The sequence below is a fragment of the Oncorhynchus clarkii genome, chromosome 6, assembly GCF_045791955.1.
Source record: "Oncorhynchus clarkii lewisi isolate Uvic-CL-2024 chromosome 6, UVic_Ocla_1.0, whole genome shotgun sequence".
Lineage (NCBI taxonomy): Eukaryota > Metazoa > Chordata > Actinopteri > Salmoniformes > Salmonidae > Oncorhynchus > Oncorhynchus clarkii.
In genome coordinates this window covers 66,389,033-66,403,964 of record NC_092152.1, presented here as the reverse complement: position 1 = coordinate 66,403,964, position 14,932 = coordinate 66,389,033, and the positions used below count along the sequence as shown (strand labels likewise).

The 14,932-nt window shown below is 44.3% G+C and overlaps 1 protein-coding gene across 2 annotated transcripts in view; it reads right to left on the bottom strand.

Annotated features, from left to right (window-relative positions):
- LOC139411467 (unconventional myosin-Ie-like) overlaps positions 1-14,932 on the bottom strand; it is a 56,409-nt gene that overhangs the window by 12,350 nt on the left and 29,127 nt on the right. For both annotated transcript variants that reach the window (XM_071157880.1, XM_071157881.1), the window contains exons 5-17: positions 14,513-14,600; positions 10,068-10,157; positions 8,965-9,096; positions 8,348-8,482; positions 7,972-8,104; positions 6,468-6,664; positions 6,300-6,380; positions 5,458-5,544; positions 5,247-5,333; positions 4,171-4,338; positions 3,486-3,571; positions 2,022-2,103; positions 1,509-1,615 (exon numbers count right to left, since the gene is read on the bottom strand). In XM_071157880.1, coding sequence (XP_071013981.1) covers positions 1,509-1,615; positions 2,022-2,103; positions 3,486-3,571; positions 4,171-4,338; positions 5,247-5,333; positions 5,458-5,544; positions 6,300-6,380; positions 6,468-6,664; positions 7,972-8,104; positions 8,348-8,482; positions 8,965-9,096; positions 10,068-10,157; positions 14,513-14,600 — 1,473 coding nt within the window. The remainder of the gene's footprint in view (positions 1-1,508; positions 1,616-2,021; positions 2,104-3,485; positions 3,572-4,170; positions 4,339-5,246; positions 5,334-5,457; positions 5,545-6,299; positions 6,381-6,467; positions 6,665-7,971; positions 8,105-8,347; positions 8,483-8,964; positions 9,097-10,067; positions 10,158-14,512; positions 14,601-14,932) is intronic.

The following is a 14,932-nucleotide window of genomic DNA, read 5'->3' as shown; positions in this document are numbered from 1 at the left end:
GATGCTGCCACCACCATGTTTGACAGTGGGGATGGTGTGTTCAGGGTGATGAGCTGTGTTGCTTTTACGCCAAACATAACGTTTTGCATTGTTGCCAAAAAGTTCAATTTTGGTTTCATCTGACCAGAGCACCTTCTTCCACATGTTTGGTGTGTCTCCCAGGTGGCTTGTGGCAAACTTTAAACAACACTTTTTATGGATATCTTTAAGAAATGGCTTTCTTCTTGCCACTCTTCCATAAAGGCCAGATTTGTGCAATATACGACTGATTGTTGTCCTATGGACAGAGTCTCCCACCTCAGCTGTAGATCTCTGCAGTTCATCCAGAGTGATAATGGGCCTCTTGGCTGCATCTCTGATCAGTCTTCTCCTTGTATGAGCTGAAAGTTTAGAGGGACGGCCAGGTCTTGGTAGATTTGCAGTGGTCTGATACTCCTTCCATTTCAATATTATCGCTTGCACAGTGCTCCTTGGGATGTTTAAAGCTTGGGAAATCTTTTTGTATCCAAATCCGGCTTTAAACTTCTTCACAACAGTATCTCGGACCTGCCTGGTGTGTTCCTTGTTCTTCATGATGCTCTCTGCGCTTTTAACGGACCCCTGAGACTATCACAGTGCAGGTGCATTTATACGGAGACTTGATTACATACAGGTGGATTGTATTTATCATCATTAGTCATTTAAGTCAACATTGGATCATTCAGAGATCCTCACTGAACTTCTGGAGAGAGTTTGCTGCACTGAAAGTAAAGGGGCTGAATAATTTTGCACGCCCAATTTTTCAGTTTTTGATTTGTTAAAAAAGTTTGAAATATCCAATAAATGTCGTTCCACTTCATGATTGTGTCCCACTTGTTGTTGATTCTTCACAAAAAAATACAGTTTTATATTTTTATGTTTGAAGCCTGAAATGTGGCAAAAGGTTGCAAAGTTCAAGGGGGCCGAATACTTTCGCAAGGCACTGTAGATCAATTGAATTTTATAATGAACCTTATGGTGGGGTTATAAAATAATTAATATTTTCCAACACTAAGGATACTGTAAGGTACTAAAGAATCTCTTTATGCACACAGGCTTCCTGTGAAAACAGCAGTTCCGGTGCTAATTAGGCAGTCCGACCTGAGCCTGAGCCTGAGCCTGAGACCAGCTCACTGCTGCTCACAACAGGAAGGCCATTAGGCCCAAACACAGCACCCTGCATCAGTACATCTCGTACCCAGCCAGGGAGGAAAGAGCGGGAAGGAAAAACAGAGGGAGTTAGAGTAAGAGTGTCTCAGAGACTTCCTCCATCACCCAGTCTTAAAGAGGCCAGAACAGGGAAATACAGTATGATTCAACAAGCAGACCTAACAACATTGAGTTGAGTAATGGGATATCCTGCTCAATATCAATTGACAATCTCCAGAACAAACTGTAAATGATGTAATAAAAAACGCTTTAGTTTGAAACACATCTCAAAGACTGTGTGTTTTGCAGTTCCATTGACATTTCAGTGTTCAGACACTCACCGGCTCTCCTCCCAGTCCTTGGGCTTCTTGGTCTCATTGGGTTTGATGCAGCGGATGTAGTGAGGGGTGCACTTCATCAGCGTCTGGACCAGGTCATTCGCTTGTTTCTGAACGGAGAAGGAGGAGGAAGAAGAGGAGGACGGAGAGGATGAAGAATAGTTTGTGTTTAAAATATATCAACTGTATCTACATGTTGTTGATGAATCACTGTTTGTACTCCAAGCTGTAGTGTTCAGGGACACAGCACTGACGCGACTGATTACAAGATGGTATCTTTGTGCTTGAAAGATACTGATGCGTGTCAGAGAGAGAACCTGAACCCTGATTAAAACTGTCATCTCTAGAACACAGCGACGACACTAAAACAACACTGGAGTGAATGAGCTTTTCATCCCCAGGCTCTGGATTTGCACCTGACAGAGTGATAAGGTCAGGTAGGGGCGTGGCCCACAGATACACCCATGTCACTGATGTACGGTGTACAAACACACGTCTCACAGCTGCTCAACACACCTTGATTTTACTGCCCGCTGTCGTCGGCCGGCCTTTCTTTTCGGCGTTGAGGTTATCTGGAAACAGGGCCCTGATGAAAGCTCTGTAGAGGAGAACCAGGGTGTAATAAGGACTGGCAACGTATATAGAAGACCAGGCTAAGACTGTTCTCCACTTTAGTTTTCTTAGAAGCAGCAAACTCAGGTCTGTGGAATCTCTGCGCTGGCTGCCAGTGGCTCAGCTCACATTGTTGTTTAGCTTCGGGGAACTGAGCTGAAGTTTGAATTACTGTGGTTTTTAGCAGCTCTCCTGCCAAACTGTGACTTTTACTTCCTCAAAAATGTGCATTTTTATTACACTGTGACTGGAAAGTTATACCAGCAAATATGGTATTTTCTTTATACTCATTCCTTTTAATCATGCTACAGTCAGAATGTCCTCACTCACAACATGCTCTCTAAACCCATGATGGATGTGTGCTGGTCAGAATGTAGCACATAGTTGCCAGCATTCCAGAACCTCAAGAACAGTTCTGATCTCAACCTTTCTGTTTATCACTTGAAGTGCTCAAAGTGCTCATTTTGCAGTCCTCAAATAAACCTGTTGTAAATAACAACAAGGTTCAAGTTGAAGAAATCTACTGCTTAAGGAATTACTTATTTGATGTTGACAAACATACTAGTCAAGTAAAAACAAATACAGGGACAGTCAGGACACAGAATGTGCAAACGTTTCACACGAGGGCTACCATCTTTCCCTGCAGGAGTATTTGTCTGGTCTTTTTAATCAAGGCCATGGGGACATAAGGGAGGATCAGTGGGCTTTGTGTGTGCAGATGGACCAGCAGCATGCTAACAATGTCCAGCTGACTATAATGATATTTTCTTTCTTCTCTGAGCAGACCTGCTGCGCTAAGGAATGAGGCTCCTTTCCCTCACACATTTGTATCTGTGTGTCTATAAGTGTGTGTGTGTCTGTGTGTCTATAAGTGTGTGTGTGTGTGTGTGTGTGTGTGTGTGTGTGTGATCACGTGTCTGAATGGGGTTTGGGGGTCTTGGCATGGCCCACCGTGCAGGCCCCCCTGCAGGCTACACACAAAAGGGCTCTAAAGAGAGGCTGTGGAGGCTGTTTGCACAGATGGCCACTGGCGGCACAAAGGAGGCCCAGGAACGCACAAGACGGGCAGGGGAGTCTACTCCTCAATGCGGCTCCCTAAGGAGACAGTGAGACACTCGCCAGACCTTAGAAGTCCTGAGCAAACCCCCAAGAGAGGGGAGAGCACCTCCAGCCCTGCACACACCTATTGATCTGCCTTTTCCAGCTGCACTAGTCATCTGCAAGTCTCCTTCAGATGCATCCATTCATATAGATCATAATAGAAGATGTCTCTTTGTGGACCTCTAAACCAAATGCTCGGCCCGGTCTCAGAAAGAACAGCTAGCTGCATATGCTCTCTAATGCTCGCATAAGTGATGAGTGACTTACATTTCGCTGCTTTGCATCAACTCGATGAGGTCACTGAAGAGGACGTCACGGTTCCTCTCACAGAAACCCTCTGCGTCGTAGGACACCTGGAGGAGAGATGTTAGAGGGTTAGTTACGATCACAGCACACAGTTAACCCATTCAGATAGCAGTTAGTACCCTCTGCTCAGTCCAGGTGCCCTATCAAAATTAACTGAGAGAATGTTAAGAGCAACAACAAAGAATTCATTGACAAAAGAGAAACGATTGATGACAGGTTCTCTGCAAGACCACCAATGTTGCATTTTTAAGCTTGCTTCCCAACTCCAGCTTCATATACATAGAGTGTGTATAGATCTTCGGTATAGCCACTATAGTCTGGGGTGGTACTGTAGGAATGTTCTAAGCCATGATGACTTAGGACCAGGACCCCTCCAAGCCATTATGACATGGTTAATTAGGACTTGTGGCATGCAGAGTGTACCAGGCTGAGACCCAAACACATCTGAAGCAAACAGCACAGACCATGAGAATGAAAGGGTGAGAGAAATGGAGAAAGAGTGAGAAAAGGACTGGAAGAAGAGAAAGAGACGACGTGAGAAGAAGAAAGAGCACAACAGTGTGAAAGACAGAATGAGAGAAAGATAGAGACGAGAGGAGAGAGGGACAAGGAGAGGAGAAGAGAGGTATACTGCAGTGTTGCAGACCTTGCCAGCGTAGTGGTGGATGATGAAGCCTTGGTTCCAGCTGTTGAAGTGTTCATGGGAGTTGATGGCCACCCTCAGCTTCTGCAGCATGGTCTGGTCTGCCCCCTCGCCCACCGCGTGCATGGTGGCACACACGTCATCCAGGATACTCATGATGCCAGGGGGGTTCTGGGAGGAGAACCAAAAAGATGAGCACAGAGAATAACCTCAGCCACAACACATCAGATCTAAAACATGAACATATCCCCCATGACCATCTATGATTATAACTGACAATGCTAACTTTCTTCACACACTAGACACTCTTTCTGAATTCCACATAAATACATCAATGTCAATGTCATGGATAGGCTAAAGTGATAAACATGGGTTACAGTGTTCGTTGTGTACTCCACCAGCTCAAAGCATAACAGCAGAGCCAATTTATAATTAGCTACCGCGTTGCATCCCAGAACGTCACACACCCACACACTGAATGATGTCATCACAACACACACACACACACACAGCTGCTGCCCTATCTGGCTCCACGCTGTGTCCATGGACACGGCGGCCAGTGGCCTTAACTAGGGACAGTAGTTGCAGTGTCTCTGGCTCTTTAGTTGTGGCAAAGTCACAAACAGAGAACACAGGTTTCTGTCACTAGTGTAAATGAAGCTCTGGTGAAGTTGCCAGTCACAGATGTAGCTAACTGGACTTGGTCTAAAACAGAGGAGTCAGAGACTGGACACAGACTCCCTGCTTGGCTGCCTCAGATCACAGCTTGTTTAAGGGTCGCCCTTGTTGTGGATTTCATGGATTAAGCCTCTCAGTGGGACGGATAAATCAAATTAAGAGGCATGTCGGCACGTTTGAGGATGTTAGACTGCCGGTCATGGGAAGAGTGGGGAGGTTTCAGTGGCCCTACTGTAACTCAATTGGCAGAGTGTTTGCTCTTATTTGGAGCATTATGATGGCAGGCATAACAAACTACAGATCTATCTAAAGCAGTCTCACAACTGTTTCCTGTTATCCCATTTATATGTGACTTCAAGGTGTGCATTAAATTAATAGTGGGCACTGGGGACTCTACTTACTAGTTTGCTCTCAATGAGATCGCAGACAATCTTATTGTTAAAGTATTCGATAGGAGTCCACCGGATGCCTTCTTGTACATACTCCTCCTAGAGAGAGAGGGGGAAGAAGAGTGATTGGTCTGACGATGAGTCTCTACTTAAACATGAGACAAGTAGCTTCTGCTGGTGAAAAGGTGTGAGAACAATGAGTGAAAAAAGCCCAAAACATTACCTGCTCAGCTTTAAGCGTGAGCTCAATGAAGATCTGCTGCAGTTTCTCATTCACAAAGTTGATGCAGAACTGCTCAAAGCCATTTTTCTACACAGAAAGAGATGGTGTGTTAGTGATAAACCAGAGAGGCTGAGGGTGAGAGTGAGGTCATCCGTACAGACACAGAGAGCTGGGGAACTCCTCTGGGCTTCCTGAATGGGTCATGTTTATGAGGTGAGGATATCTACCAGTCAGCCTGGCGTGGCTGGAGGAAAACATCTACACAGTACTTTACACCACAATAGACCTGGGACCTGAGACTAATGTTTTATCTAAAGAAACCCAATATATCCCATTTCAGCTCGTCTGAGCACTAACACAGGAGGTTTATTTTCTCTGTGCTTTGTTAGTAATAGGCCTGTGTATTAACATGTGGACGGACCCAACCACTGTTTAGATAACAGTTGTATGCTATCTAAACTTACAGCTTTACATTAGCTCATGTTAGGTATCAGAGGACAGGTACATCATGGTTTGAGACTGTCGCCACGCTACGACACTGAAGCTGTCCCGTTTCATTATTTAATCAAGGCCAGTCCTTTTCAGGGGGCATCAGTGAGACCCCGAATAATGCAACCTAAACAAACAGCTAATCAGATTAGAAAGGTCCATTAAAGAATGCTGTCCCAATCAAGAGATGGGACATAATCCAGACAAAATCAGTCTGATCCTCTGTCTTTAAGCTGTGTAACTACCCAAACTTTACTATGATTACTGCGATGTAGTGATCATGTATCACCTTATGCTATGATTTCCAAATGTAAATCACAAAACATAAAAGGGCAAATCTACAGAAAACTTACTTGGAATATTTCAAATCCATAGATATCCAACACGCCAATATTAAACTCTTGGTGAACCTTCACGATGGCTTTGTTGATGGACTGAAACAGAAAAAAATGCTTTGTTACATTTGGCCATTTATGAAGGACCGGGTATTATTCTAATGGAGAAGGAGTGTCCATTCATACCTCTACTAGGAAGTCAAAAACACGTGAGTGTAGGGCCTTGGACAGGGCATCCCGTGTGTAACACGCCTGCTCCACATTCAGTGTCACATCGATGGACTCCATAGAACTGCCCCACTTGCTGTCCATCTTCCTGCTGGTCAACTTCTCCTTCAGCCGCTTCTGGTCAATCCCCAGTAGAAAAGCAGGGAAGGCCAGGACTGTAGAGAGAGAGACGAGAGAGAATGAAGAAAGAGACAGACAGATGTGTGGCACACACCCTCCTCATGAAACAAAACACCAGTACATTCTGAATACGTTGGATCCAATAAATAAAGGGTTCAACAACAAAACGGAATGCAATCAAGTCTAGTGATGACTCTTTGCTCCCTCTTCCCTGCCATAGCCACAACAACTGGGTTCTCCTAGCAGAGGCCTGAGCATGCGGAGGGCCATTAGGACTCTCCTGAGAGCCCCTCCCTGCCTCATTACACTGAGTCACTTCCCCCAGAAGGAAACTGCTCTCAGTCTCTGGGTCTAACTCTGGGTCTGACGAATAGCCCCCGTTTGGGAAATGAGGGTGTGACTGACTGTACTCCATACCACAGCACAGGCCAAGTCTATCCTCAGGACCATGCTGCATCTCCTACTGTAGCCTGCCAATGCACTCTCCCTCAAAGAGGATATAGATAGTATCAATGATGAGCAGCCAGTTCATCTATACCAAAACTAATGATCCATACCAGTCTGATGGATAGTTAAAAGTTTATATGTACAGTACAAGGGAGTGTTCTTTCTAGTGGATCTGAGGCAGGGATTTGTTTGGCTGAGCGTGAGCAGATGTTTATGCCAACTTGTGTTGGTGTGGTTTTATATGGGGCACCAGGTGTCTTGATATGTGAAACACATTGCAGTCAGACAGGAAGTGATATAGGGGGGAAGAGGAAACGCAGAATCCACACAACGCCGCTTTGTACCCTGGATAACCAGAGGGGCTACATTTCATCATTCAGCCTGGATGGGTGGCTGTGAGGCGGGCAAGGAAGTAGAGGAGGGAGGGAGGGAGGAAGGGGAAGAGAGGGGCGGGGGAAGAGTAGGAGTGGTGCAGGAAGAGGCTGCGTTTCTCAGAGTAATTTTTGTCTGTGATGTAATGTGCCCAGACCTTGAAAATTGTTTTTTATTTTCTCTGGTAATTCAGCGTGGCCTGGAGCTTGGCTGCAGCCCTGCATTAACACAATAAAGCTTCGGGGAGTGAAAACAGTCAGTGCAGTGTGCTGAGAAATGTGCTTCCTAACCTAACCCGTCCCATAAAGGGAAGCCCAGGACACTGGAGAGGAACGCCAGGGGGACATGCCAGTCTGCAGGCTGGAGACACACAGAGACAGTCTAACTGCATTTCAACCTGACCACTTTCTCCCTTCCCACATCCTGTTGACTCCCCTCACAGATGTGAAAGGATTGGATTGGTGCAAGCAACAAACTCTACCTAGCCCTCTACATAAACAAAGTTACAAGGGTTGGTACGTACACTCCTCGCTCTCAACGGCGGCGTAGTTCCCTGCTTCCCTGAAGTTGATGTTCCCAAGGTGCAGGACTCCGGCTACAATCTGCAGCACCAGGCCACGGTCCTCCCCTGAGATGCCAATCACCTCCATGGCATGCTGGTAGAGGACAGAGACAGAACAGGAGACATGAACCCATGGATGAAACGTGTGTTTACGTACTGCTGTGGTACCTAAACCATGTCCTCTAATTACTCCTGTTGTGGTTTCACTGGTAAAACAAAAACAGGTGGAGTACAGGGTATAAAATGAAAACAACAGAGAATGGAAGACAGACTGAGAAGAAGAGAAAGAAAGGCAGAGAGAGAGAGAACCATCCCAATGGAAAGAAAGTAAACGTACCATAGTTTCCTGAAAATCGCTTTTGTCGTTGATGTCATCCACTTTGTAGGATCCAGACTGATTGAGGTAATTGTAGTAATCTAGGCTTGTGATTCCGAGGCTGCTCTTCTGTTCTCCAGTTGCTCCCTCTATCAACTGCACAAACAGAAGACAGTGTTAGATGATTACACCTCTGTCAAGTAAGAACCTGTATACAGTAATTCTAGACTCAAAGGTCTACAGGAGCTTTCAACCAGTGAACTCACATTGTCTTTCCTCACATTTCTACATGTCAGAAGTCTTTTAGACAGGCAGCACCATATACACATGCTCATTAAGTGATCAGCACCACACGTTTTACACCCAATTTAGAGTCATATGCTTTACTCTCCTTTCATGTGTCAAGAAAGTTGCATTATGGGAGTTTGACCGCTGCCTCTCTTCCAGAGACCTCAAGTGGTACACAGTGAGAACAACCTGACCTGCTTTCAGGAGCCAATTGGCACTTGTTACTGTTAGTGTCCTGAATGCTGAATTTCACTCATGGACACTGTGAGCCAATTCCTGTACACATTTCCCCAGTTCTCTTATTAAACAGGAAAATGATAAAAACACACCATGTTACTGGAGTCCCTCACCTGATAGAATATATGGAAGCTCCTCTCTCCAGGATTCCTCATGACGACGCGCGATTTCTCCAACAGGAAGTTGGAGATTTTCCCTCCATCTGGCTCGCCGCCGGAGCTGAACTGGATCTCAAAGTATTTCCCCTGAAGGAGGAGAGTGTGGCGCTTTACTATCAGCGCAGGCCTCTCTAAAGCTAAAACCCAGACCTCTCCGAGCAGGAAATAACAACCATCAAATGAGTTGTACTTTGGGTGCACACCTGCAACCCAGTGGTGTGTGTGTACTAAGGCTTAACCTCTCTCTCTCTCTCTCTCTCTCTCTCTCTCTCTCTCTCTCTCTCTCTCTCTCTCTCTCTCTCTCTCTCTCTCTCTCTCTCCTCTCTCTCTCTCTCTCTCCCTCCCTCCCTCCCTCCCTCCCTCCCTCCCTCCCTCCCTCCCTCCCTCCCTCCCTCCCTCCCTCCCTCCCAGACAGGTCTGTCCTCTGTAATGTCTATCCCATTCCCAGTCAGTCTGAAGCCCCAAAGTGCTCTGAGACACTATTCCTACAGGGAGACTTCCTCGACCATGTGTCAAACCTCATTTACTTTTCCCAAACTAAACCAGGAAAACTAAGAACAGAGACAGTACTTCCTTGTCAACCTGAATACAATACTTACTACTAAGCTCTGTTGTGAATGCTGTAAGTAGATAAACTGGCTTTAGAGGGCCCTAAAAACTGCCTTTAAAACCTCTTTCCAAGCTAACTAACTGTCTTTAAAGTATAGTATGTGTTTTTCTATGTGCATCTTTACTGGCAGTGGAGTTCCCACTCTTTTTGGACAGTGTGTCCCCACAGCCCTGGTAAACCAGGCCACACGAGGCTAGCAGCCCCAGCCAAGAGGAGACGGGAGAAGGCAGTAACACAGTTTATAAAAAGAGGAGCACAATGTAATTCACTATCTCCTTTTTTTCTCTTCTCTATTTGCACTGGACGTACTTGTGTTTGCTTTGGTTCCGGAAACGACCGCGAAGCACCTTCAAATCATCAGGGCAGAACACAGTGCCAACCATATGATGTTAGGCGCCCCCATTCCGCTAAGAAAAAAAATAGATTTGCAAAGACGTGGAACCCTTACAAATCTGCTGGAGTTGTTGTTCCTCACTGTCTTGGCGTTCCCGAAGGCCTCCAGGAGTGGGTTGGACTGGAGGATGATGTCTTTGACGTGCTGTGAGGGAGCAGACAGACAGTAGGCTCATTTTAGTGTGACAGGTAGGGTATAGAGGTAGTGGGTAGGGAGACACTACTACACTCTGCAGTTATCCACATCCCTGCTGGCAGATCAACATGCACCATCACCGTCTTCCACCGTCGCTCCGCTCTCATAGCGTCTGGAGCACATTATCTTTCCCATGAGCCATCTGCATATCAGGAGCCCATGAGTTTTAAATCAGCACAGTGTCGTGGAGACCGAACTATTATCCTCTCTATTATTGAATGCTTAAGTGGAGTGGTAGCATTTCTTGGAATCCTTTTGCATCCCTGAACTATTGTCCTCTACGAAGAAAACAAACTTTAGTGTAACAGCTTTTTGTACTTTACCCCAGGGCTCAGTTAAACCTTACATATTTATGTAACTAATCAAACCGCTCTGTGAGAGCCGCGTGAGACTTCAAAACACTTCCAGGTTAAAAACACATGCTGTGTCTGTCACATCGATTTGCATGCATATGATTCAGGGGCATGGTAATCTGATATGCATCCTGCAGTCAGAAACCGATACAGGGTGACGATAATCAGAGACAACAACTTTGCTGTTCAGTCTGTCTGTTTGAGTAGACAGGGGTAGTGAAGTGACAGTCACTCACAAAGCATTACACCCCCCCCCCCCCCCCCCCCCCCCACACACACACACACACACAAACACACCACAAGCACTTACACTTACCACAAGCACACAGGAGTTGGGGAGACCATGTGAATGAGACATGTGGACAGAGGGATTGACAAAGCTCAATGGGGCAGGAAGGGTATTGAGAGAGGTAGGGGGTTTCCAACACAATGGAGACCTTATTCAATAAAACAATAGAAATTCCAAGGGCAATGTCTGTAATATACTACATAGACCGCACATAGACTTATTTTAAATACATTCTTCAACAAATGTTACAAGCACACTTTTCAGTACATCTTACATCAAATGATTTAAAAGATGCAAGGCACATAAGACTCATAGCCAGTAACAATGCAGAACCATGTACAGTACATTCAAAAAGTATTCAGAACCCTTCCCCTTTTCCCCATTTTTTTACGTTATTCTAAAATGGATTAAATCATTTTCCCCCCTCATCAACCTACACACAATATCCCATAACGACAAAGAGAAAACAAGTTTTGTTTGCAAATTTAAAAAACAGAAATACCTTATTTCCATAATATTCAGACTAGAGGTCGGCCGATTAATCGGAATGGCCGATTAATTAGGGCCGATTTCAAGTTTTCATAACAATCGGAAATCTGTATTTTTGGGCGCCGATTTCCAATTAAAAAAATGTCCAATTACACCTTTATTTAGCTAGGCAAGTCAGTTAAGAACACATTCTTATTTTCAATGACGGCCTAGGAACGGTGGGTTAACTGCCTTGTTCAGAGACAGAACGACAGATTTTCACCTTGTCAGCTCAGGGGACCCAATCTTGCAACCGCTCAGTTAACTAGTCCAACGCTCTAACCATTGTACTCCACGAGAAGCCTGCCTGTTACGCGAATGCAGTAGAAGCCAAGGTAAATTAGCTAGCTAGCATTAAACTTATCTTATAAAAAACAATCAATCATAATCACTAGTTATAACTACTAATTGCCAATTGCCAGTTAATATTGCCTGCCAGTTTAGCAGGCAATATTAACCAGGTGAAATTGTGTCACTTTTCTTGCGTTCATTGCACGCAGAGTCAGGGTATATGCAACAGTTTGGGCTGCCTGGCTCATTGCGAACTAATTTTCCAGAATTTTACGTAATTATGACATACATTGAAGGTTATCTGCAATGTAACAAGAATATTTAGACTTAGAGATGCCACCCATTAGATAAAATACCGAAACGGTTCCATATTTCACTGAAATAATAAACATTTTGTTTTTCAAAATGATAGTTTCCGGATTCGACCATATTAATGACCAAAGGCTCGTATTTCTGTGTGTTATTATGTTATAATTAAGTCTGATTTGATAGAGCAGTCTGACTGAGCAGCAGCAGGCCCGTAATCATTCATTCACACAGCACTTTCGTGCGTTTTGCCAGCAGCTCTTCACAAGCACAGCGTTGTTTATGACTTCAAGCCTATCAGCCTAATGGCTGGTGTAACCAATGTGAAATGGCTAGCTAGTTAGCTGGGTGTGCGCTAAAACCGTTTCAAACGTCACTCGCTTTTAGATTTGGAGTAGTTATTCCCCTTGTGCTGCAAGGGCCGTGGCTTTTGGGGAGCGATGGGTAATGCTTCTTTGAGTGTGGCTGTTGTCGATGTGTTCCTGGTTCGAGCCCAGGTAGGGGCGAGGAGAGGGATGGAAGCTATACTGTTACACTGGCAATACTATAGTGCCTATAAGAACATCCAATAGTCAAAGGTATATGAAATACAAATGGTATAGAGAGAAATAGTCCTATAAATACTATATTAACTACAACCTAAAACTTCTTACCTTGGAATATTGTAGTCTCATGTTAAAAGGAACCACCATATGTTCTGAGCAAGGAACTTAAATGTTAGCTTTTTTACATGGCACATATTTTACATGGTACACATTTTTACATGGCAAACATTTTTACATGGCACATACATGGCACATATTGCATATTGGCACATTTTACTTTCTTCTCCAAAACTTTGTTTTTGCATTTAAACCAAATTGAACATGTTTCATTATTTATTTGAGGCTAAATTGATTTTATTTATGTATTATTTTAAGTTAAAATAAGTGTTCATTCAGTATTGTTGTAACTGTCATTATTACAAATAAAAAATATTAAAAAATCGGCATCAGCTTTTTTGGTCCTCCAATAATTGGTATCAGTATCGGCGTTGAAAAATCATAATCAGCCAACCTCTAATTCAGACCCAATGTTATGAGACTCAAAATTGAGCGGTGCCTCCTGTTTCCATTGATCATCCTTGAGATGTTTCTACAACTTGACTGGAGTCCACCTGCGGTAAATTTAAATTATTGGAAATTATTTGGAAAGGCACACACTGGTCTATATAAGGTTCCACGGTTGACAGTATATGTCAGAGCAAAAACCAAGCCATGAGGTCGAAGGAATTGCCCGTAGAGCTCCGAGACAAGACTGTGTCGAGGCACAGATCTGGGGAAGGTTACCTTAAAATTTCTGCAGCATTGAAGTTCCCCAAGAACACAGTGGCCTCCATCATTCTTAAATGGAAGAAGTTTGGAACCACCAAGACTATGGACAACCATCTCTGCAGCACTCCACCAATCAGGTCTTTATGGTAGAATGGCCAGATGGAAGCCACTCCTCAGTAAAAGGCACATGACAGCCCACTTGGAGTTTGCTAAAAGGCACCTAAAGTACTCTCAGACCATGAGAAATAAGATTATCTGGTCTGATGAAACCAAGATTGAACTCTTTGGCCTGATTGCCAAGCGTCACTTCTGGAGGAAACTAGGCTCCAAGCTTGTAGCGTCATACCCAAGAAGATTCTAGACTGTAATCGCTGTCAAAGGTGCTTCAACAAAGTACTGAGTAAAGGGTCTGAATACTTATGTAAATGTAATCCTTTTTTTTTGTAATAAATTTGCAAAATAAATCTAAAAACCTGTTTTTGCTTTGTCATTATGGGGTATTATGTAGATTGATGAGAAAAAAAAAACAATTGAATCCATTTCAGAAAAAGGCTGTAATGTAACAAAATGTCAATATTTTCCGAATGCACTGAACATTGAAAATGTACAGTAATTAGTCATACACCCTTTTCCACATGACTCACTGAGAGCATGATAGCTAACATTAGCTTTGAACTTGAAACCTTGACTAATAATAATAATTCCAGGGTGGAAAAAGCACTATACTAATCAGACAAAAAAAATGACTACCATCACAATTGCGTCTGAGTGTTAGTGTCTTGTGATCCAGCTTATATTCCTACAGACTGGAAATTCCAAGCCCTTTTCAGTGGGCCAATAATACCAGGGAGGCTGGTGGAGAGGGGTGGCTTGGGGACAGGACATCTGCTGAGTAGGATGGGGGCCAGATGGCTGCTGGAGGGGGGGGGGGGGGGGGGGGGGGGGGGGTTGGGAAGGAGGGTATTTGGGGGTTGGATGGGCTGATGATGGATTGATAATGATAATGGGAGATTGGAGGGAGGGATGGCAGGAGATGGTTTGTGTGGTGCGGAAAAGGGAGGTTTAGACAGGAAACAGCAACCGGTCATTAGGATGGACTGACCTAATAAGGTACATTGTAAATGACAGTGGATGTGTGTGATCGTCTGAGATTAATCACATTTTCACAACTGTAGTTGAGCGGTGTTTTACGGTGTAAAATGGAAGTAGCTTCTCTGGGCTCACCTGCACTTTGGGTCCTCCTCCGGATACTCTGGAGATGTAGCCCATGATGTATTTGGCTGCTACCGTCTTCCCTGCACCACTCTCTCCACTGAAACACAAAGTAGAGAGGTCAGAATGGTGCATATAACAGGGCAGTCCTCTGAAACACAATGTACAATTCAAGGATGCCCACGTTGTTGTCAACTGTATCATAACAAGTAAATGAGAGTATACACTTTCTCTGTGGAAATTCAACTGAACTGCGAAGCTGAAAAATTAGTTTTAGATTTATGGTACCAGACAGTATGTTAAATAGCACTCCATGAAAATCTCCTCTAAGCCTAGTTTTAAGAGGGTCAGTAGGGGTTTACCAAAATGCTCCTTTATTGTCTCTTCTTATCCCAATTAGCATAAAGGTGGCCTACTATTGAAGGAGGGGAT